The 24,260-nt window shown below is 48.9% G+C and overlaps 1 protein-coding gene across 10 annotated transcripts in view; it reads left to right on the top strand.

The window, feature by feature from the left end:
• The window catches only part of IL6R (interleukin 6 receptor), a 45,399-nt gene extending 23,458 nt beyond the window's left edge, over nucleotides 1-21,941 (top strand). For 2 of the 10 annotated variants that reach the window (XM_045545200.1, XM_045545201.1), the window contains exons 4-10: nucleotides 64-245; nucleotides 542-708; nucleotides 1,170-1,311; nucleotides 10,469-10,515; nucleotides 11,955-12,024; nucleotides 15,220-15,313; nucleotides 20,969-21,941. In XM_045545200.1, the coding sequence (XP_045401156.1) occupies nucleotides 64-245; nucleotides 542-708; nucleotides 1,170-1,311; nucleotides 10,469-10,515; nucleotides 11,955-12,024; nucleotides 15,220-15,313; nucleotides 20,969-21,215 (949 nt within the window). In that variant the 3' untranslated portion in view covers nucleotides 21,216-21,941. Of the gene's footprint in view, nucleotides 1-63; nucleotides 246-541; nucleotides 709-1,169; nucleotides 1,312-10,468; nucleotides 10,516-11,954; nucleotides 12,025-12,159; nucleotides 13,968-15,219; nucleotides 15,314-15,407 lie in introns of those variants that run through there. The other 8 variants (XR_006733844.1, XR_006733846.1, XR_006733845.1 and 5 more) reach the window with 8 other exon arrangements.
• Nucleotides 21,942-24,260: the final 2,319 nt, after the last annotated feature.

Genomic DNA, 24,260 nt, shown 5'->3' on the forward strand with positions numbered 1-24,260 from the left:
TTCCCCTCTTGAATAAGTGCAGAGACTGATAGGCGAGCCCTGCCCTTGTTTTGTGTCCAACAGTTACTACAGTCCGGTGGAAGAATTCCTGGTGCCGTGCCAGTATTCTCAAGAGTCCCAGAAGTTCTCCTGCCAGTTGAAAGTCCCGGAGGGAGACAACTCCTTCCACATAGTGTCCCTGTGCGTCGCCAGCAGTGTTGGGAGCAAGTCCAGCCGCGCCCACACGTTTGAGGGTTATGGCGTCTGTACGTAAGCTCTTCCCCACCCGCCAGCTGTTTCCTTCTCTTTTAATTTAATACTCCTTATCGACTTCTTGGAGGGGCAGAGGAGGGGTGGTTGAGGGATTTGGTGAACCGGTGCCTTTGGGCATTACTTGCCGGGATGTCTGACAGGGGTGGACGAGGGCCCTGGCAAGACGTGCACTGGAGAGTCTGGGGCCGGGGCGGGGTCCTGCCTGCACCTCTGCAGCCTGCAGAGTCTGCGAGGGCCTGTCCTTTGCACTGTTTGCTGCTGCATCGGGGCCATGCTCCCTTCCCCACAGTGCAGCCCGACCCACCTGCCAACATCACAGTTAAGGCTGTGGCCGGACGCCCCCGCTGGCTCAATGTCACCTGGCGAGACCCCTACTCCTGGAACACATCTTTCTACAGGCTGCGGTTTGAGCTCCGATACCGGGCGGAACGGTCAAAGACATTCACAACACGCATGGTAAATTCATCTTTTACTTCTGGACAGAAAAGTGTCCCTAGACACTTGGGAGTGGTAGAAGGGTACTAGAAAGCAAAAAATGGGCTCTAGGTCCTGCTTTGCTCTAGGTCCTGAATGGTCTTCGATAAGTCTTTCAACCTTTCTGAGCCTTGGTTGTGTCATTTATAAAATGAGAATAGCAATGCCAGGCCAAGCTCCTTGTCACAGGCCCATCTGTGAGGAGAGTCCACCCCGGGCAGACCACTGGGCTTGTAGGAGCCTTTGGTGCATGGGCCGGGTGCAGCCTGTGGTGGCCCTGAGGGCAGCCCCATCTTGCTCTGCACCTCCAGGGTGGGGTGAGCCTTTGGAGTTCTCTGCCAGCTTAAGGACGGGGGTGGCAAAGGTGCCATCTCCCTGGGGAGCTGCCTAAGCTGTGCCACCCCAGGGCCCCTGCCCAGAGCCACTGTTCCTCCCGCCCTCAGATGAAGGATTTGCAGTATCAGTGTGTCATCCACGATGCCTGGATCGGCATGAATCACGTGGTGCAGCTTCGGGCCCAGGAGGAGTTTCAGCAAGGATCGTGGAGCCAGTGGAGCCCCGAGGTCAAAGGCATCCCTTGGATAGGTAGGTGGGTGCGGAGGAAGAAAGGGATTTTTCAGCTTTGTTACTCTATACATTGTCTATTGTGATGTGACAAGTCATCTCAAAACTAGTGGCTTAAAATGGCAACCATTTATCTGCTCGAGATTCTGAGAATAAGTCAGCTAAGCAGCCTTTCTGCGGGGCTGGCCTGGATCTCTAACACAGCTGCCATCGGGTCTGGCTGGTCCGAGGTGGCTTCACTCGTACGTCTGAGGGTGGTGCTGGCTGGTGGGCGGAAGCCTGGGTTCTCTCCGTGGCTTCTCACCTTCGGGGAGCCAGCCCAAACTCAGGGCAGGCCATGTGGGGAATTGCTCCACAACCGAATGGAGGAGCTGTAAAGAATTGCAGGTATATTTAATCTATGACTCTTTTTAATGCTTTTGGTTTTTAAAAAGATGATAAAGGTAATACTAATTACCTTTTTTTTTAAGACAGAGTCTCACTCTGTTGCCCGGGCTAGAGTGCCGTGGCACCAGCCTAGCTCACAGCAACCTCAAACTCCTGGGTTGAAGCGATCCTACTGCCTCAGCCTCCCGAGTAGCTGGGACTACAGGCATGCGCCACCATGCCCAGCTAATTTTTCTGTATATATTTTTAGCTGTCCATATAATTTCTTTCTATTTTTAGTAGAGACGGGGTCTCGCTCTTGCTCAGGCTGGTCTTGAACTCCTGAGCTCAAATGATCCGCCCGCCTCAGCCTCCCAGAGTGCTAGGATTACAGGCGTGGGCCACCGTGCCTGGCCTTACATTTATTGAGTATGGCTAGAAAGGAAAAGGTAGAAGTGACATCAGTCTCATCCCCACCTCTGCCACTTTCTCCCAACGCTGGCCCCAGGGAGAAGACTTACATAGAGGCTGCACATTCTTCCCCCAGATTGGATGGTGTGGTATGATGGCCCTTCCTCCTCCCTGGCTTTGTACTGTGGGGTCCTTGTCCCTTGTCTTTCCTGTGCTGGAGGGAGCCAGAGGAGTAGGCTTGGGGCTTAGGGTGTCATCCTAGCTGGATGCATGCACTATCAAGTGCAGGCTCAGATCTTTGTTGGTACTTTCCCTGTTCCTCAAGAGCAGTAGAGGCTGGGCGTGGTGGCTCACGCCTGTAATCCTAGCACTCTGGGAGGCCGAGGCGGGTGGATTGTTTGAGCTCAGGAGTTCGAGACCAACCTGAGCAAGAGCGAGACCCCGTCTCTACTAAAAATATGTAGAAAAAATTAGCTGGCATGGTGGCACATGCCTGTAGTTCCAGCTACTTGGGAGGCTGAGGCAGAAGGATTGCTTGAGCCCAGGAGTCTGAGGTTGCTGTGAGCTAGGCTGATGCCACAGCAGTCACTCCAGCCCAGGCAGCAGAGTGAGACTCTGTCTATCAAGAAAAAAAAAAAAAAAAAGGCAGGAGACAGCTTTCTATTGGACCCTCTTTTCAAAAGCTTATTTCCTACCTGGACAAGAAAATGAGGGCCTCACTACTATAGCTTACTTGGGGAGACCATTTAAATAGATCAGTATATCCTTCAGGGTAGATTGTGTTGACCTGTCCATGGTTTTCTCTGATTTGTATACACTTTGAGCCCAAACACACTCATTATCTGAATGCTGAACATCAGTATGGTCTTGGGTGCCTTTGCAAAGGGCAAAAAAATCAGCTTTAACATCGTGCAGAGGATATGTTCCAGATAGGTGCTAACACTAGTTTTACCTTTTATCCCATCCACTTAGTTTAAATAGCCATAAGCAACTTTAAGGACTCCCATTTTGTTAGAAAGTTTCTTCTTTTAAAAAAATTTTAATTGTAGTAAAATATACATAACATTTACCATTTACACTATTTTTAAGCGTAAAGTTGTGGGGCATTAAGTACATTGACATTGCTGTGCAACCATCACCACTTTCCTTCTTCAGAACTTTTTTCATCTTGCAAAACTGAAACTCTGAATCTGTTAAACAATAACTCCCCATTCACTCATCCCTTCCCACAGGCTCTGGCAACTGCCATTCTATTCTTTGTGTCTATGAGTTTGACTACTCTGGGTTCTTCAAATACGTGGAATCAGACAGTTTTTCTTTTGGAGACTGGCTTTTTTCACTTAGCATAGTGTCTTCTTCAAGGTTCATTCATGTTTTAACACGTCAGAATTTCCTCCTTTTTGTTTTTTGGTCTTTTTAGTCTCAATCTGTCACACGGGCTAGAGTACAGTGGTGTCATCATAGCTCACTGCAATCTCAAACTCCTGGGCTCAAGCAATCCTCCTGCTTTAGCCTCCTGAGTAGCTGGGACTATAGACATGCACCACCATGCCTGGCTAATTTTTCTATTTTTTGTAGAGACAGGGTCTTGCTCTTGCTCAAGCTGATCTTGAACTCTTGGCCTCAAGCAATTGTTCTGCCTTGGCCTCCCAAAGTGCTAGGATTACAGGCATCAGCCACTGCACCTGGCCAGAATTTCCTCCCTTTTTAAGGCTGAGTAATATTCCATTGCACAGAGATATATCCATCAACGGACACTAGAATTGCTTCTACCTTTTGGTTATTGTGAATAATGCTGCTATGAGCATGGCTGTGCAAATATCGGCTGTGCAAATACCTGTTCAAGTTCCTGTTTTCAGTTCTTTTGTGTATATACCGGAAGTATAATTCTATTTTTAATGTTTTGAGGAACTGCCATACGGTTTTCCACAGTAGTTGCACTATTTTACATTCACACCAGAATGTATAAGGGTTCCGATGTCTCCATATCCTTGCCAACACTTATTATTTTCTGTTTTTGTTGTTGTTTCCTTTTTTGTTTTTGAGACAGAGTCTTGCTCTTTTGCCCTGGCTAGAGTGCTGTGGTGTCAGCCTAGCTTACAGCAACCTCAAACTCCTGGGCTTAAGTGATCCTTCTGCCTCAGCCTCCCGAGTAGCTGGGACTACAGGCATGTGCCACCATGCCCGGCTAATTTTTTTTCTATATATTTTTAGTTATCCAGATAATTTCTTTCTATTTTTTAGTAGAGATGGGGTCTCGCTCTTGTTCAGGCTGGTCTCAAACTCCTGAGCTCAAGCAATCCTCCCGCCTTGGCCTCCCAGAGTACTAGGATTACAGGCATGAGCCACCGCGCCGGCCTCGTTTTAGTTTCTTGATAATAGTCATGCAAATGGATGTGAAGTGTTATCTCATTGTGATTTCGATTTGCATTTCCCTAATGATCAATGATGTTGAGCATCTTTTCATGTACTTTTTGGCCATTTGTATATCTTCTTTGGAGAAATATCTGTTCATGTAGACAGTTCTTTCTTGTGTGAACCCAACTCTGGCCTCCTGGACCTTTGCTCTGTCTGCTGGGGTAACCTATGACATGTCTCCTAGTTTTTTCTCTGAATTCTTGTGGAGTTCCTGGAGGATCTGCATCTGCTTGAGCTCCTCTTCCCAGGCTGTTGTTTGGTTGGTTTGTGGGTTTCTCAATTGTGGGTTTCTCAATCTGGTCTCAATTATAGATGCCCCTCTTTAAATTGCTGACGTCTTTCCTCTAGTAGAAGATGGTGTAGTGGGGGCTGTCTGGTCAGCACTGGGTACAGTCTCCCTTTTTCAGCCTCAGGTCACTGTGCTTCCGTGACCTGTTAGAGTGGCCACATTAGCTCAGACAGAGCATTTATTTGGCTTCTGTTCTCACATAAGCGGCTGGAGAGTGAGCTCTCCATCCTATATGTGTGTGGTTCGGGGCAGGGGAAGTCTTCAAGACCCCAGTGGTGAATATGACCAAGTAAGAAACCTGCTGGTCCCCTCTCTGCTGAGGGAAGAGCAAGGGGAACTTGGGATGATTCTGATGTAAGAGGGATTTAGGCTGGAAATTGGGAAGCAGTTCTGGAAAATATGAGGGAGGTTAGAATACTAGGTGAGGTGTGTTTTACTGAAAGTGGAGTTGTCCGGCTGGTTGGGACATGTCAGTGCACTAGATACTGTCCCAATGGGCTTCCCGACCCCAGGGCCCTTCAGTTCTCAAAGCGCAGACAGACAGGATTCTTCTACCTCCCAGCCTAGGTGTGCGGGTGGTGACCTCTGGGAGACAGGTCACGGGAAGCACACTGGACCTGGGAATTGGGTTGTATGACACTGGTGAAGTTCCTTCACCTCTCAGAGACTCAGTCTTGTCATCTGTAAAGTAGGGATGATATGACCCATCCTGTCGCCTTCGGAGAGTTTTTGTGGGCCTGATGACATGATAAAGCGTACTGCAAGTGTAAGAGGATTAGCAAGTACAGGGCAGTGTTGGTTTTGGGGACGAGGAGAGTGGGGCTATGAGAATCCCAGAATCGCCGGCCTGGATGCCATCCTGGGCCCCCTGAGTTGGAACCTGGAGGGGAAGTGGAGTGGGTAGTTTGAGAAAGCTTTCTGGTGATTTTAGTATGTGCTGAGGGGCCAGGAAGAGGAGCGCCCCATTGTAACGTAGCACAGTAAGGCTGTGGAACAGGCAGTTCATCGGGACAGTTTAGAGAAAGCAGGAAAAGCTTCATGGAGGAAGTGACAACTGAGTTGTATTGAAGGATGTGTAGGAGTGTCCCAGATAGAAAATGGGGCATGTGGGCTGAGAGAACAGCAAGTGCAGAGCCATGGTGCTGTGCGAGGCAGGGTGATGGGGGCTGTGCAGTGAGGCTGGGGCACAGGTGTGTGCATGGGGGGTCCAAGTGGGGCAGGTGGAGGCCGGCCTCGGTGGGCCCCTGTAGGAATGGAGTGGAGGGCTGTGGACTTCAGCAGGTGCTGCCCCCTTGAGGCTGGGGCCTGGCCCACACCCAGACTGTGGCCTCAGCACAGCCTTCTGTTTGAAGGCTGGAGCCCAGAGTCACACCATCTTGGGGTCCCTGCTTCTGCCAGCAAGGCCAGGCCACTGTTGTTGGCAACTGTGGCAGTGGTTCATTGAAATTGTGCAGGGGAGGAAAGACAGGCTGGTGCCCTTAAGAAGCAGAGGTTACCTGTGCACAGGGCAGCTTTCTCCCTAGTGGAAGTTATCCTGAACTTATCCTCTCCTGGTGGGAGTTCTCCCTATTGTGCTGCCATTGAGTCTGGGGGCCCCCAAGAACCCCTTTACAAAGACAGTGAGGGGCAAAGTGACTGGGAAAAGCCCATTAGGCGTAAGGGGGTTAGTTTTTACTCCTTATAAATAATCCCTTTAACTCCCTCTAGTATTCCCCAAGAATGGAATTATACCAGTTGGAGGAGGTGCTAGAGGTTTGCATTTGCACCTGAGGGGGTGCCCTGAAGCCAGGGCTGGGGACCCTCCAGGTGGGGAAGGGGAGGTCCCTTGGCCTAGGTCTCTGCAGCTCCGTATTATGGGAGTTCGTTTTATTCCTCTCCTCAGCACCCCCAAGTGGGACGTTTTGTGGTTCAAGAGCTTCGGTCACACATTTCTGGAGCAGTCTTGCAGTGTTCACCCCTTCATGTGACATCCACTGTTTTTGCGGCTTTCTTGAACTTCCCATTCCACTGGGGGCCCCCACCCACCTCCACCTTGTCACCTCCCATTTAGTACCACTTTGTATGGGGCACTAGCTCTGGAGTCAGACAGCCTTGGATCTAGTCACTGGCCTGCCCCTTACTAGCATGACCTTGGGGAAGTGCCTTTCTGAGCCTCAGTTTGCTTATTTGTCTCCCATCCAAGTCCTAACCAGGCCTGACTTTGCTTAGCTTCTGAGATCAGACGAGATTGGGTGTGTTTAGGGTGGTAGGGCCCTGGGCTGCTTATTTGTCAAGTGGGAATAATAATGCCTGCTTCAAACCCCCCCCAAACCAAAACCCCTGTCCCATAGGGTAGTGAGGTTTCAACAAGATGAGGAAGGGTTAGCACAGAGCCTGGCACATGGTAAGTGTGCTGTAAATGCCAGCGTGACTATTTTTCACCCATGTCTCCTGCCGAGCCTGCCTCTTGAGCTCTGGATTCCTATCTTCCCTCAGCCCAGACTTCTGCCCAGGTCCTCCCTCCTATGCCACATACTCTGTCGGCATGACCCGAACCCAGCACATTACCACTCCTCCCAAACCACCCTGCTGCCTGAGCCAGGAGCCTGGACATCATGACAAACATCTCAAAAACCTTAGTTCAGGCTTTTGTCACATCTCAGCGGACTCTTACAGTCAGCACTCGTAACTGATCTGCCATTGCTGTGCACACACCCTGCTTCCTCCACGTCACTGCTACAGGCATCTTTCTAAATCACAAGCCTGCCTCCATCGCTCCCACTGACAGCCGTGCTCCCGTGGTTTTCCAGGCGAAGCCCGAGCTCCTGAGCCCGGTGCAGAGGGCCTTCTGGGCCCTGCCACCCCTCCCTCACGCCTGGCCTCCCACACGTGCCTCTTTCCCTCCACTGCACTGTCCTGGCCAGCACCTGGGAGGATGTGCCCTCCGTCCTTGTGCCATCCATCTGGGGCACTCTGCTCTTCCTTCCCTGCTCATCCCTGTATCACCTCCTCCCACATCCTCCCCTCTGCTTGCCTGACCTCCCTATGCATAGCTCAGAGGTTCCTAGACATTGGGATTTCACAGGCCTGTAAAATTTCAGAGAGAATTCCAGGGACCAATTAAGGTTGCCAACTTTCTTTTTTTTTTTTTTTTTTGAGACAGAGTCTCGCTCTGTTGCCCAGGCTAGAGTGAATGCCGTGGCGTCAGCCTAGCTCACAGCAACCTCTAACTCCTGGGCTCAAGCGACCCTTCTGTCTCAGCCTTCCGCGTAGCTGGGACTACAGGTGCACGCCACCATGCCTGGCTAAGTTTTCTATTTTTAGTAGAGATAGGGTCTCACTCTCACTCACATAAGTTAGGAGTTGGTCTCCAACCCTGGAGCTCAAGCAATCCTCCCACCTTGGCCTCCCAGGGTGCTAGGATTACAGGTGTGAGCCACAGTGCCTGGCCCAAGGTTGCCAACTTTTAGTTTTACTAAGTAAGGACATAAAATTTAAAAAGTAAGTGAAAAATAGCAATTGCCATTTACCACCACCATTATTTCATAAAAGAAAGTGTGCTTTAACCCCCCAAAATGTGGAAGGGCATCATCTCAGGATAAAGGACCCTGGCAGCCGTACACCACGGGGCGCACGTGCAGCCATTTCCATGTGCTTCCCCTTTGGCCTCAGACCAGTAGACTCCTCTCTGCAGACCGTCCTGGGTGGTGTTTGCTGGAGGTGATTCGTTTTTCCTCAGAAGACCGTTGACTCCTCAGTGAGGTTCATTTATTTACTTTGTGCCTGAGTGGAGGGCAGGGATTAGCTCTGGTCGGTGGTTTAGAGGCTGTGGAGACGGGCGTGAAGAAGGGTCAGCTTGCTCAGGGTGGAAGGAGCTGCCTGGCCCTGCTCCTGCGGGTCCCCTTGTCTTTCCTCCCCTCTGCCTGTGTCTGGCTTTGTGGTTTATTCTCACTTTAACCCTGGAAATCTGAGCCACCAGAGGTTACACGTCATTCCCTGGACCACATGCATGTTGGTGGTCAGGACTGAGGGTAGAAACCTTTCTTCCTGAAGCATATCTCTGAGTTTGGGGAGCCTTTTAAAAACCCTGATGACTGGGTCGCATCCCCAGGATTCTGAGGCCACAGGTCTGGGGTGGGGCCTGGAAGGCTTGAGATGGTGCCAAATGTGGCTGGGTTGGGGAAACTCTGGGCTAAATGACCATCCGTGGTCACTCATATTTTCTATTTAGTTCTGCTCCCATCTCCTAGTTTTAGCTTTCATACTAGTGCCCCCACACCCTCTGGTCACCCCTCAGTCATGCCCTGCTATAAGTCTAACTTCTCTGCTAGGCTGGGCTGGGAGGAGTACAAAGGAATGAGAAACTGGGTTTCTTCCATGAATTCTTGGTTCAATTTTGGTCACACTTGCTGTGTGACCTTGGACAGGTTGCTTGCCCTCTCTGGGCTTCTGTTTCGTCTCTGTATAATGAGGAGGGAAGACGTGTTCTTACACCCCCTCTAGTGCTGTGGTGTGTGGTTTTCTTCCTTCCTGGGGATGGTGTACTCCCGCTGGAAATTCTCTCCTGAGCAGAAGAAACAAGACAGCCCTATCTTCCATCCCCTTGCTAGTCCTTCCTGCTCCTGGCTCAGGGAGGCTTGTCATGTTTGTGTAAACCATTTCTGTGGTATTTTAAACTTCTTAATGGAAAAATGATGAACTGACAAGAAAATATTTTGAAATCCACAGCGTTCCACCCATTGCCTGTCACGGTCTGGCTTCTGGCCCCTCAGGGCCTGGCTCTCACTTGGCTACTTGGCCTCCTCTGGCCAGAAACCCTCCTTGGGGGTTTCTGCAGAAACACTGTTCCCAGGCCGGGCGCGGTGGCTCACGCCTGTAATCCCAGAACTCTGGGAGGCCGAGGCGGGCGGATTGTTTGAGCTTAGGAGTTCGAGACCAGCCTGAGCAAGAGCGAGACCCCGTCTCTACTAAAAATAGAAAGAAATTATCTGGACAGCTAAAAATATATATAGAAAAATTAGCCGGGCATGGTGGCGCATGCCTGTAGTCCCAGCTACTCGGGAGGCTCAGACAGGAGGATCGCTTAAGCCCAGGAGTTTGAGGTTGCTGTGAGCTAGGCTGACGCCACGGCACTCTAGCCCAGGCAACAGAGTGAGACTCTGTTTCAAAAAAAAAAAAAACAAAAAAAAAGAAACGCTGTTCCCATGGAGGGGAGGGACACATCCCTTCTCCAGCAAGGTATACTAAACCCATCCAGGCAGATGAAAATGGTACTGTTCATTATATATTTTTTATTGCAAGAAGGTGCATAGAAGGAAATCTAAATGTTAATAGTGCTTATATCTGATGATGTCTACCCTTCCATTGATTTCTTCCTGTGTATGAATGTATAGTATTATGATATATATGTATATCCTATAAATAATTATATGTTTCTTTAGAAACTGTGGATCAAACTACATGGATTTTTTCTTATTTTGCATTTTTCACACAACCTTATATCTTATCTTTAATATTTTTCTAAACTATTTTTAAAGGGTGTTGTATTATATGGCTGTGTCATAATTTATATAGCTAGTCCCTTATGGTTGGATATTTGGTAATTCCAGGTTCTTTTAAATAACATTGTGCAAACCTTTTTCTGCTTCTGAAGCCCATTAGACAGGACGCCAGGGTCCATGAATCACTAATAACGACTCTTCCTTCCATCCGCAGAATCCAGCAGTCCTCCGGCACAGGCCAAGGTGTCCACCTGCACGCAGGTGAGCTCATGTTCTCAGAAAAGGGTCAGGGAAGCAGCACCTAGCGGTTAGGAGTGTGTGGGTCGGTGCCAGACAGAATTTGGTTGAAATGTCAGCTCCGCCACTTACTAGAAGTGTGGCCATGGATGAATTGCTTGTCCTTTTCAAGTCTCAGTGAAAGGGGACAATAGCAGTTCTCCTGTCCCAGTACTATCAAGTGTGAAGCAGCGCTGGCCTGGTGCACGGAACTGCCCTGCATCCAGAGGCTGCTGTTTCATCTCTGAGCTTTCTGGACACCACTAACGGCTTAGCTTGAGACCCGGATTCAGTCCATCCAAATCCCTCCCCTGTGGACTCCTGGGTGTCATAATGTATTGGAAAGAGGATTACCTCTGAAGCTGCTTAACAAATTATTTGAGTAATCCAATTTCCCATCCAACTATATCTTCTCCTGTTGTCCTTAATTCCCTAAATGCTAAGCTGGGAGGCACAGCCACTTCTGATCCCGGCCTGCACAGGGAAAGGAGGCTGGGGCTCCTGAACATTATCCATGTTTGATGTAGGACTGTCTGGGCACCTGCAGGAACAACTGCAGGGAAAGCCCACGCCTGTGGGGCTGGAGAGCTCCCAACACAGCTTCTAGGGGAACTGACACTGATGGAGGATTAGCCATGCCCTGCTAAACTATGAGCATTGCATTTGCTATTTTTTTTTTTTTCTGTTTTTGAAACAGGGTCGGTCTTGCTCTGTCTCCCAGGCTAGAGTGCAGTGGCGTCATCGAAGCTCACTGCAACCTCAAACTCCTGGGCTCAAGCAATCCTCTTGTCTCAGCCTCCCAAGTAGCTGGGACTACAGATGTGCACCACCATGCCTGGCTAATTTTTCTATTTTTTGTAGAGACAGGGTCTTGCTCAGGCTGATCTCGAACTCCTGGCCTTAAGCAATCCTCCCGCTTCGGCCTCCCAAAGTGCCAGGATTACAGGTGTGAGTCACTGCGCCTGGCCTCATTTGCTATTTCATTCAATCTTCATGTTAACCTTACAAGGGAGCAGAATTGAGGCCCACAAGGGTTAAGAAATCTGGCCAAGGTCACATAGCTTGCAAGCGGTGGAGCAAGGATTCCAGTCAGTGCTTTCCCGGTAAGCACCAGATCCACAAGAACAGCTGCTGCTTCAGTGTATGCGTTGAGTATTTCTCCTGTGCAGGGTGCTGTGCCCTTGCTGGAGAGGCAGTTACAAAGGAATCCCCACTTTGAGCAGGCAAGCTGTGGATACAAATAATACAAATATTAGTGAAAAGCTGAGGGAGACAAAGGTCAGATGCTGAGAGGTTCATGAGATAGAGAAACGAAGGCCTTGGGGGCAGAGGGGGGAGCTCTGAGGAGGAGGTGACTCCTGAATTGGGTCTGATGGTGGTGGAATCTGCAGAAACAGGCTTATGGTGAGGAATGTCTCTTTTAGGCACCTACTATTACTAACGAGGAAGATAATATTCTCCCCGGAGACTCGGCAAATGCAACAAGCCTCCCAGGTAAGGACTGGATATTTTTGTACTCCTATGGTCTGAGGGACTCAAGACTTGTGTCTGCAGAAAGTCCTTCTTATTTGGACAGGCTGGCAGAGGATCAATGGCAGAAATGTTCTTTTATTCCTTTATATGTTGAAGTTGGAGGAAGTTTGTTGAAGTTAGCTAAGGTACAGTGAAGAGACCATAAGAAGAGCCGGACAAATCAGTGAAATATTTCAGAACTGGCCCACAGTGCAAATGAACGTGCTGCGAACAAAATCAATGGAGTCTGAAATGGAATACCCGTTGAGGGAAGTCTTTGTTTTGGGAGCCCTTGATTTCAATGCTTCTGATTCCCCATACCTGCAAGACCAGGAAAACGCGCCAACATTGAATCCAGAACAATCTCAGGTCCTGTGTTTGTTTTGCTGGATATAGGGGACTTGTGGCATCCAGACTCCAGAGGTTCAGCTCTTGAGCAGCTCCATCTGATAGTTCTTGGGCTTTGTGAGGAAGTCCTTGGGCTCTTTCCCCTTCCTGGGGCAGATTCCTGCCTGCACCTGACGCTGGCTGCCCATGCTGCACCTTCTGGGTGCAGAGGCCTACCGGGGAGCAGCACACCTGTGGAGGACCTGCTAAATACCTGGAGCTGAGCTCTGCGCAGGTGGGGACTCAGAGCGAGTGAAAGCCACGCCTGTGCTCAAGGAGGCCCCAGTCCAGTGGGCAGCTCTGACCAAGCGTAAACCAGTAACTGTAACTAGGAGCAGGGTGTGAGAGGGGCCAAAAGGGAGGAGGCGTAGATACAGCGAGTGGAGCTTAGAGACTTGAGAGAACATGCCCAGCGGGGCAATCACAGGAAGCTCCTGGACGAGGTGCCATTTAAAATGGGCCTTGGATGGTACGGGCAGGACGGCAGGAGCTTGGGAGTTCAGAGGCTGCCACGGAGGAGAGGGACCCTCGAGTCTTCTCAGCCCTCCCTCACTGATGACCTCATCCAGCTCTGTGTCTTCAAAGACCACCTATGGGCTGATGACTCCCGAATTTCTATCTCCATCCTGACCTTTCCACTAACACCCAGACTCCTGTGTCCAACTGCCTGGTCGACATACAGGATACCCACTAGAGACCTCAAACTTGACATGCGTAACAGAGGGCTCTCGATGCCTCCGCACCTCTCCCACCCACATCTGTTCTTCTCCATCTTCCCCACGTCTGGTCCCACATTCGCCGGGTTGCTCAGGGGCGGGGAGTCAGGCCTGCTTCCTCTCCTACCCCTCATCCCATGGCGGGTCTCTCAGCAGCTCCTGTCAGTTGTACCTCGAGACGTGTCCGGAAGCTGATCACTTCTCACCACCTCCAGTGCCAGCACCTGGGCCAGCCACTGCTGTCTGGCACCCTGCAGGGCTTCTGGAGCTGCCGCCTGGTCTACTGGCTTTTAGTCTTAAACCCCAACCAACTATTTTCCAACCAGCACCCAGTGTGACCTTTAAAACACAAATGCAAGCTCTCTCTGGCTCAATGCCATTTCCCCCGGAGTAAAAGCACCAGTCTCCCTGAGGAGCCCTAGCAGAGCCAGGTAGTTCCCTGTCTTTAGACCTTCCCTCTCCATTCTCCTCTCGTACCTCTGCTCCACCTGGGCCACACTGCTTGCCCCTGCACACATGCTCTGCCCCAGGGGCTTTGCACTTGCTGCTTGCTCTGCCTGGATGCTCCTCCTCTGACCTCCACTTGGCCAGCTCCTTCTTACCACTCGGGTCTCTGCTCAGATGTCCCCTTCTCAGGGAGCTCTTTCCTGAGGACAAAAACCAAAACCAAAAAACCATATTTATTTGTCTCCCTTGATTAGAATGTATGATCCAGGAGGAAAGGAACTTTTTGGCCATGGTTTCCTCTGTATCCTTGAGGCTTAGAACAAAGCCTGGTGCATGACAGAAACTCAATAAATATTTGTTGAATGAAGGAAAAAATATAAAAGATGATGAAATATTAATAAATGAGCAAGCCAAGTACACTGCTTTCATGGCACAGCTGCTTCTATCAGGAGACATGGGACACAGTCGGAGAGACCTGTCCTTGCAGTCAATACCCACTCACCATCTGGGCTCATCGTGATGCCTGCCTTCAGTGGGCATCTGAAATGATGACTGGCAGGTGCCTCTTCATCCACAGTGGAGACCATTTGGGGTAGAAGAGCCTGAATACTGGGTCCATACAACTGTGGCTATTGCATTCCCAACAGGAGGAAGGAACGATGGTTCTGCTTAGACGTACCCTCTGTCCAGTCCAGGGTCTCTGGCAGTTGTAGGAAGGGTCTTTCTGTGGGAAGACATGACTGCTTGTGGAGCTAGTTTGTTCTTTCCTTCATTCAGTGAAATATTTTGGAGAGCCTGCTTTGTGTTAGGCACTGTGTGAGCATCTGGGAGTATAACAGTGAAAAGATACATGTGGTCCCACTTTCAGGGAGCTCAGTCTGGAGGTGGAACTGGAGAATTAACCAGGGGGGGCACTTACACAGCTTGGAGCACGGTCACTTCTCAAAGGAAGTGACATTACCTCATCTGACACCCAAAGGCCATGTAGGGACTGGACAGCACAGGGGTGCAGCAAAGGTGGGAAGAGAGAAGAGGAAACGTGTGGAAAGTGCTGGAGGAAAGAGAACATAGCATGTTGGAGAACCCAGTGAAGTTCATATGGCTGGGACTTGAGTGCCAGGTGGGGGACAGGCAAGAGATGACACCCAATGGAGAAAACTGCTTCCAAATACTTTATTTAAAGCATCTGAGCCTCTCTGGCATTGTACTCAATGAAGCTGCCATCAAGGAGGTCCCCAAAGCCTTCTGTTTCTTGTACCCTCTCTGTGTCTTGTGGGGGTAGGTGGAATGCCACCAGAGAAACGACTCTGAAAGTGAGTGGGAGTCTGTGGCTGGCCGCAGCAGCTCAGAAATTCTGAGCTTGAGGTGTATCTCTTGCCAAGTGGTGGGGTCTGTCGGATTATGCTGGGGGCAGCTCTTTTAGAGTTGGCTTTGGCCAGAAAACTGTTAAGCTTGTTAGGTGGCCTGTTGGTTAGCACAGCTGTTTCCTCTTCCAGGGGTAAGGCTCTTCTGAGGCTTTTGACAGCACCAGCTAAGTGTTTTTCTCCTCCTCCTCCTTTTCCTCCTGATTTTACTCCTATTCGTTCTTTCTCCACTATCTTTTTTTTTTTTTTTTTTTTTAACCTAGTGCAAGATTCTTCTTCGGCACCACTGCCCACGTTCCTGGTGGCTGGAGGAAGCCTGGCCTTCGGGACGCTCCTCTGCATTGGCATTGTCCTGAGGTGAGACGGGTCCCGGGGAGGGCCCTGTGGTGTTCTCATCTTTTCTCTGCCCGCCAGTCATCAGAAATTTACAGAGCATTCATTCATTCAACAGATGAATGCACACACCATGACACACAGAGCACCTACTGTGAGGCCAAGCCCTGTTTTAGGTGCTGTCAGAGACAAGGGTGGACAGGATAGATACAGTCTCAGGAGGAAGCCAGACACGAAGAGGTAATTACTGGTGTGGTGAGAGCTACAAAAAGAGCATCCCATGGTAAGGCAAACTGACGTAGCACTAAGGAGGAGGAGAAAGAAGAGGGTTGTAGGAGAGAAGCCTAGTATGTAACATGGTTGAGGGTGCATGCGTGCATGCGTGTGTGTGCGCATGTGCATGTGTGCATGTGTAGCAGTGTGGGGGAGGCCTGGGGCAGGAAATAGTGGAGAGGTAGGTTGGAGCCAGGTCATGGGAGGTTTTGAAAGAGCCTGGAGGGGTTTTAGGCCTTCTCTTGAGTATAAAGAGTGCCTGTCGGAGGGTTCTGGGAAGAACCTGGTCAGGTGTGCAGTTTTAAAAGATCCCTCTCCGTGCAGTTTGGAGACCAGATGGAAGAGCTAAAATGGACGTGGCAGCCCAGCGTCTGGGCAAGGGACCACAGGAGCCTGTTCCAGAGCGGTGGTGATGGGCTGGAGAGCCATGAAGGATTGAAGGTGTATTTTAGAAGTAGAACTGACAGCATTTGATGACAGATTAAATGAGGAGGATGGAGACGGAGGAGTCAGGGTGATCCTCAAGTTTCTGGCTTCAGCACCCGGGCGATGGTGGTGTCATTCACTGAGAGCGGAAACACCAGGGAGAATACAGGTCTGCGTGAAGAACACCACTGTACTTCGGGACCTGCTGAGCTTGAGGTGCCTGTGAGAATGTCAAGTGGGCATGTTTGGTAGACAATTCAGGTTGTCACCAGCACGTAGATAGTAATTAGAGCCACGGGAGAGGATAGGGATAGGGCTGGTGACAGGGCCCTGCAGAAACCCAACATTGGAAAGTTGTGTGGAGGAGGAGTGGCCTGCGGGGCTGGAGAAGGACCAGGGGACCCTGGTGTTGTGACAACCAGAGGGAAGCGTATGCGTGAGACACTGAACTAACACCGTAGGCTCTGGGATCGGAAAATGAACATGACCTTTCCTCCCTTCCAAGGGCCACATACTAGAATGATTAAAGTACCATGTGAGAAGCCCCACAACAGAGGTATGTATATACACAGTTAAATCTAAGGTGGCTGGCAAGACCTCCTTGGGAATATGCATGTCTCAGTCCACGTAGAATTAAATGAGTGACCTTTGAATGTTCTGTCCTAGTGCTCCCTTCCAGCCGTGGTTAGGAAATACTCTTTCAGGCTGAGTTGGTGCCCTGGCCACTGTCTCACTGTGCCCATTTCATCTTCATCTCCCGCTCTCCATTTGGTCATTGGTTTTGTTGTTCATTCTCAAGCTTGCAGAAGAGTCAGTCAGCTGTGTTCCCAAGGAGCAGGCAATAATGAAACTTTCAAGTGTTCACGATTTTACTGCAGGAACTTGCAATTTTGCAGAAGCTGAAGCCCTAAAAGAAGTCAGCCTGGGCCCTTTGGGCAGTGGGTTATCCTGATGATAACACAAGTGGAGGAGAAACTGCACTCTGTCCTTCCTTTCTTCTTACCTGTGTGTGACTTTCAAGAGACTCCTGCTGGTGATTGTGGGAGTTGGTCTTTGAGGGTCTTTGGGAAGGAGGAGTAAGACCTTGGCCTCGTGGCAGACAGCTTACTGCACGTTACCTCATTGGATCCTTCCAGTGGCCCTCGTTAGCTTGACTACCAGTGGTGGTTGGAGTTGGAAGATTAGCAAGATGGCAATTCAAATTGGGTTCAGGATTGTTCTCACTTTGGTTTTGCAATAAAGTAGTGAACAAGCCATCCAAAGAGTATGCTGAAGATAAGATTCCTAATGAGTGAAGGTAGCTCCATGGACGAAGCAAAACCTTTTGGCCAGAGAGGGGCCATGTCGGCATTCAGGGGCCTACGCTTTGCCTGCTAACCCTATTTCTACAGTATTAGGGCTTCAACATGGCTTTCTCATAATCCACCATAGACCCTGTAGAGTAGATATGATTTCTGTTTGACAGACGAGGAAACTGAAGCTGAAGGAGGTTGAGTGATTACAGTTAGGAAGGGTAAGGCCAAGATTCAAACCTAAAGCTCATGCTCTTTGGATAGGGCCTTAGGGGACATCTAGTCAAATTCTTTCACTTTATAAATGAGAAAACAGCCCCAAGAGGTAAAATGGCTTGCTTGCCCAAGGACAAGTGAGAGCCAGGACTGGAACACATGCTCTGACAGTCCCTGCCCATGGTCCTATCCGCTGTTGGTGAGAGGTGGGCCCAGCTGGTCCTATCAGTTCACCACTGGCCTTTAACCAGCAGTGCCATCTTGGTGTGCTATTAACCACTAATTGAGAAGCATTAGGTTGCAAACAGACCTAGTTTGCTAATCTGCTGATGATGCCTGGACACTGGCTGGTTGCTAAACAACCAGAGTCCCTGCAGGCACAGACAGGGCGAGTGCCCTGCACTGAGAACGTATTAGTAATTTATTTCCTAGCTGGGTGAGTTTCCATTTTCTTCTGGATAAGGCAAATTTATTTGGAAAGAGGCTGGTTATTTCAAGTGATGAAAAACTCCTCTACTCCCCAAATCTCTCCTGTCAAGAAAAGAGTATAAATGTAGAGATACTGTGGGGGTCTGGGAGTACTAAAGTGGCTGAACCATGGTGCCCGCTGGGATGGTCACATTTACAATAGGTAGATTGTGACAGGCAGGTGGACATTCATCCTGCCAGTCGATGATACCATATTTTTACTTTGAGCACATTTATTTTGTGTCCCAAACACATTTTCCTAAATATTTTCCCAGCAACATTAGTGACAATTTATAAAAATTTAAATGTGCTGTTGAAAAAAGTGTGCTGTCTTGTTAAGTGGATGTTATAACTTACAGGGGCCAATCCTTCCCACCCTATTCCTGCCCCCCACCAATTCTATTTTATGCTATCAGGCAGTGGGAAAATAGGATTCTCCTAGCAGAGAATTATTTTTCTACAAATGTATCTAGCATATGCATATTTATCATTAAGTGAGGACTTCCTATGTATATGCTTATGATTTAAAAATCATTGTGTATTCAATGTAGTGTCTCATTCCAATATTTTAAAACCGGAGATTCTTCTACCTCCACAGCAGGGGCAAAGGGGCTTTCATGGTGTCCTGGGCCATGGAAGTGGCTGGCTGCCGGGGGTACTCTGTGGCCTTTGGGGAGGAGACTCACATTTTTTAAAAAGAGTGAGCGGTTACGAGTATTTTAAAAAGCTTCTTTTAGCTACGTAACTTTTTCTTTAAACAAAAATGTTTGAAGCCCAAATATGTAAAACAGATAAAAGGCGGAGGTCAAGGTGCAAATGAAGTCCATAGCTCAGCTGTTTCTTCCTTCTACCTGCCCCGTGTCCTCTCCTGCCCCCGGCCCTGCTCACACTCACCCACACCGGGAGTGGCCACCCCAGGCTGGCTGGTTTCAAAGGCCCTTTTGAGCTTAGTGATTTTCAGAATGGGTTTCATTCTCTCTTCAAAATATTTCAAAAAGAAAGCTCTGGTTACCCATCCAGTTGCTCTGACAAAACTGAGGACGGTGATTGCTTTCATTTTGGTTAAATAAGGTCAACAGGGACTTAAAAAAAAAACCCATATATATAGTGTGTGTATATATATGATATATGATTATTACGGGTGATTTGCTAAATACTGACAGAAAGAAGAAAAAATCGTATGTTATCCAAAGTTATCTACTATTAATTTTAAAAATGTGCATGTGATCGAAGTCTAACACACACACACACACAGCAGAGTGCACGTGCCAGGCATATAGAGCGCCATGAATTTCCACAAAGTGAACAACCCTTGCAGACCAAGGATACTTACTGTTTAAATGCATTTCCTCTGAGTCTTTTTCCTCTGCCTAGTTTCTTGTTTGTACATAGCCATGATTATTCTGTCTCTACAATTCCGAATTCTACCTTTTAAATTTAGCACTATAACATAAGTATTTTTCACATTATTACAAATTCTTTGTAAATTTCACTTTCATTCACTTCAGACTCCTGTATTAGGTGGATATAACAAGCCAACGTTGGGTATTTGGCTGTTGTTTTGCCTTTATAAACAACACTGTGTTGAACATCTTTGTGCATAAAGCTTTTCCCATAACTATGTTATTTCTTTAGGGCATACTCCCAGAAGTGGAATTCCTAGGTCAGAGGGTCTGAATACTTTGGCATCCAGGGTGCAATGACTCTCTCCCCAGTCCTCTCACAGGGGAGGAGAATTCCACTCAAGGACTCCGCAGAGCTCCAGTAAGCACCCCTGCTGGGCTCTCTTCCTACTGGTGTCTGAATGGTGCAGCTCTAAAGTAACATTCTGCAGATTTGTTTATCCCATTTTTTTATGACCCAAAGGTCCAGCAGAATGTTTATTCCATTTGAATACCAGGCTGAAAGCCAATGGCGGATTTGGGGCCGACTATTAATTATTTATCATAACAAGGACAGGAATAGCCTGTCAATATGAAAAGGAACCCAAGGAAAATCCCCCAGATCGTGTTTTTAACATCGGTTTCCCCTCCTCCCTCACAGCCCTTCCTGGCGTAACTGGAGGTGAGGGGGCCTCCTTGCTCCCACTTTGGGTTTGTTGGAGGCAGTAAGTCGGCCTGGAAGTGGGAAGCAAGAGCCAGGAGGTGAGGCTGGGCCCTGGCTGCCCCGCACCATGCAGGGCCCTTCAGGAAGGGGACCGGATGGTACCTTTGAAGATGCATATCACCGGCTCATCTTTCTTTGAGCTGTCAAGTGATTTTTCTCGGTTCCTGAGCCCTGGCTTTGGGCCCAGAGTAGAGCACTGTGAAGAAGCTGTGATCAGAGAGATGTCTATCTCCTTCCTGTGTAACATTGGCTTTCCTGTCAGATGAGTCAACTTGTGCCCAGTGGTGCCCACGGTTGAGTCTGCGAGGACTCACCAGCAGGGTGGGAGCAGACCCAGGGGCCTAGGGAGAGCTGGGGAGGACGGGAATACAAGAGGAACAGGAGGGCTGTGGGGTGAGCTGCCCTTTCCCTGCTATTAAACGGCAGTTGCAAATTATCTGCCTCCTGCCAGCCTTAATCTGCCGAGAGGCTCATTTTCCTTCCCCACTAGAAGAATACTTTCTTCTTTCTCTTTTTTAAGTAAATGGATTTGGGACTCATGATGTGTACCTAATGGGCAGCCTCTGCAACAGGACAAATTAAGGGGTGGTCAAGTGAGCTTTTGGTGCTATGAAGGGACACTCGTGGCCATGCATACCTCAGTTTCCTCACTTGTGAAGTGGACCAACAGTACGTACCTATTTTCTTGGAGGGGGGCGCGGTTTGAAACTCACCAACTCTCCAGAGTAGTGTGAAATCCCTGGTGATTAAAAAAAAAAAAAGCTGATGGGCTAGTTCTCACTCCTTTGAACTGAAACCTGGGAGCTCCAGGCCACCAGGCAGCCAGCTGTTGGTGTTTTTCACTGTGGGTTCATCACAGGGAGAACTAAACATCTGTGTGGTTTGTCTTTGTGTGAAGGCTCAAGAAGACGTTGCAGCTGCAGGCTCTGAAAGAAGGCAAGACGAGCATGCACCCCCAGTACTCTTTGGGGCAGCTGGTCCCCGAGAGGCCCAAGCCCACCCCAGTGCTTGTTCCTCTCATCTCCCCGCCGGTGTCCCCCAGCAGCCTTGGGTCTGACAACACCTTGAACCAGAGCCGAGCAGATGCCAGGGACCCACGGAGCCCTTATGACATCAGCAATAGAGACTACTTCTTCCCCAGATAGCTGGCCATGTGGCGCCTGGCAGGCTGGGTGTCGGGCATGCCGGACTGCGTGGGTGACGGAGCACAACCAGGCTTAGCAAAAGACACTTCTCACTGCCGTGCCAGCTCATCTCAGGGGTGTGGAGCCTTTGGCTTCACTGTTACAGAAGAGCTTTGCAGAAGGTTCTACGCTGGATGAAAAATGACTTTGCTTCATCTGTTCAAAAGGAAGAGGTGGTTGGATTTCCAAACCTCCCTTCCCAAATGCCCTGCTTAAAGGTGTCAGAGTGAACTCAGGTCACCATGAGGACAGCCATGTCAAGACTCTGTTGGACACTCAGAGGGGCAAAGCCTGGGAGGCCTCAGTGTGGAGAAGCTGGTCACCCGCCCTGCCAACACCTCTCTGCAAGCTGTACCCTCGGGCAGGTGGGACGGGTGTGTGCAGCCAGAGACTCCCCCAGTGGCCTAGCTCCTGGCCCACCGTGCCTGTTCATCTTCCAGCTCAAACTCTTGAAACCCAAGTGCCTTTGCAATTCCATTTTTCTAGGCCTAAGGATGGCTTTTACTTAAACCACAGAGGTGAGGGGGGAAGAAGCTCTCTCCTGCCTTTCTTCCCCACACTTGAAAAACAGTTGGGGGTGGGTGGGTGAATAATACAGTATCTCAGGGCCTGATGGTTTTATTTTTTTATTTTTTTTTGAGACAGAGTCTCACTTTGTTGCCTGGGCTAGAGTGAGTGCCGTGGCGTCAGCCCAGCTCACAGCAACCTCAAACTCCTGGGCTCCAGTAATCCTTCTGCCTCAGCCTCCCGAGTAGCTGGGACGACAGGCATGTGCCACCATGCCCGGCTAATTTTTTTCTATATATATTTTTAGTTGGCCAGATAATTTCTTTCTATTTTTAGTAGAGACGGGGTCTCGCTCTTGCTCAGGCTGGTCTCGAACTCCTGAGCTCAAGCAATCCACCCGCCTTGGCCTCCCAGAGTGCTAGGATTACAGGCATGAGCCACAGCGCCCGGCCTGGCCTGATGGTTTTAAATGGAATTATAATTAGTTCCTCCTTAGCATTTTGCTAAATGTGAATGATAATCCCAGGCATTTGCTGAATACAGAAGCTACTATATTGGCTTTGGATCTCAGGACTTCTGGAGGAGACCAGCAGAGATGAGGCGGACGGGGTCTCCATGGTCCCCTGTGGTGGGGGAGGTGAGGGGGCCGCGGCCTCTGGAAACCAAGGTTCTCTGTGCCCCCATCGCCCCACAGGAGAGCAGCGATGGACAGGGCCCCTGCCGGTGTGGAAATCAAACTGTTTCACTCCAGCTTTGTTTTTTCAACTGAACCTGAGTAACTAGGGAAGATAATGTGAAAAGAAAAAAGAACCCGGCAAGAATGTACTTCGATTTGGTTTTTAAAAAACTGCTGACTATTTTCTCTCCAGATTGTGGAAGATCCAGTATTCGCTGGGTGTCGGTGTATAAATGACATAGTAACTTCGTTTAGCCCAAAACTGAAAAAGGAGGAGGAGAAAAAATATTTTTCCCTACTAGAGAAGAGATACTGGTTTCATTCTGTATTTTGTTTTTGTCTTAAAAAGCGGAAAAATAGCCTGTGTCTTCTCTAGTCTAGGGGAGGCAGCTGTGACTTCATAGCCCCCAGGCGGTTACGAAGGAAAGGGTGTCTCAGTCCCTGCCACAGTGCAGGGAAGCCTCCCACGAGTACCAGGCAGGGTCCTAGAAATTCCCCACCTCTGACAGCCGAGGGCCTCCTGTTGTCAGAGAGGAGGATCATTTAAAAATCCCTTACCTCAGTGCCTTCCTCTTTTTGTTTGTTTTCCTGGAGTTTGATTCAGCTCAGCTACAAATGAAGCCCCGACTAAATGTCTAGCTGCGACATTGTGACTAACCACTTCAGCTGAATTTCTGTATGGGCTTCGAAAATTCAGTGATGTCAGTGGTTACCAGACAGGTGCCCTCGAGTATTGGGGTATATCCCAGTGTGGAGCTGTGATTAAACTCAGTCATGTAACCACGGACCCAAATTTTACCAGACCACAAAACTTTTCTAGTGGTCTGCCCTTTCAGAAAAACCGCCACCACCCCCACACAGGTGCAAAAGGATGACAACGACCATGTTTTATTTACTGTTTGCTGAGTTCAAGCTGTTGCTATCTTGAGCAAGTAGTGATTTTCATGATTTTCATTGCTGGCTTTGTACATCTGAGACCCTGTTGCTGCTTCAGGCAACTCATCTTAAGTTGACAAAAGTCAGGCAGGTGTTTACGGTAGTTTTTTTTTTTTTTTCTATATAAAGTTTCTGGGACTTGAACAGCAAAAATGCTTGTTAAAGGGAAATATTAAAAATGAGAATCTGCATGAGAAAGGGTGATTCTGTGCCCACGGTTCTTTAATTCTTTACACTGTTTTACCCACATGTAATATTACCAAAGCCAGGCAGAGCTGTGCTAGTGGAAGATGTGAAATCCAGATAGCTCATTATTGCTGAGAGCTAGGCAGCTTTGATCTCCAAATTGTTATTGCTTTCATTATTATTGTAACGGAACTGCCTTTTTTTTTTGTATTGAAGAAGGGTTTTTTCCCTTCCTTTTTTATAAGCTAGTATAAATGAAGGAAATGTTTGTCCTCTCTGGGCTGGAGGCTTTGCTCAGTGTACACAGGTATATACCCTAAGCTTTCTCTGTCCTTTAATCTGTGGTAACTGAACATGTGTCTCAGTCCACGGGGCCTTCTTACCTGTGTTTCTGCAGCACACCTGCTACCTTGTATCCTCAACAGTGCTGTTACCTGACACCTGCAGCCGCCTGCCATGCAGCCAGATGTGAAATGTTGGGACAGAGACAATTTAAGCATGACAACTTATCCTGCTGGGTGGGAAAAGTAAAAAAATATGCTGGTTCAAGGTCTAAGTTAAAGTGATCTCATTAATTCTTGTAGCATTAATGCAATATTTTTAAAAATATTTCAAGGGGGTAGCACTGGATGTGTCTAGGAGGCCTTTGGTAACTCTGAGACCTCTTTGCTCTGACGAGCCCTTGCCCTTGTGGCTTGCGT

The sequence above is a fragment of the Lemur catta genome, chromosome 3, assembly GCF_020740605.2.
Source record: "Lemur catta isolate mLemCat1 chromosome 3, mLemCat1.pri, whole genome shotgun sequence".
Taxonomy (NCBI): Eukaryota; Metazoa; Chordata; class Mammalia; order Primates; family Lemuridae; genus Lemur; species Lemur catta.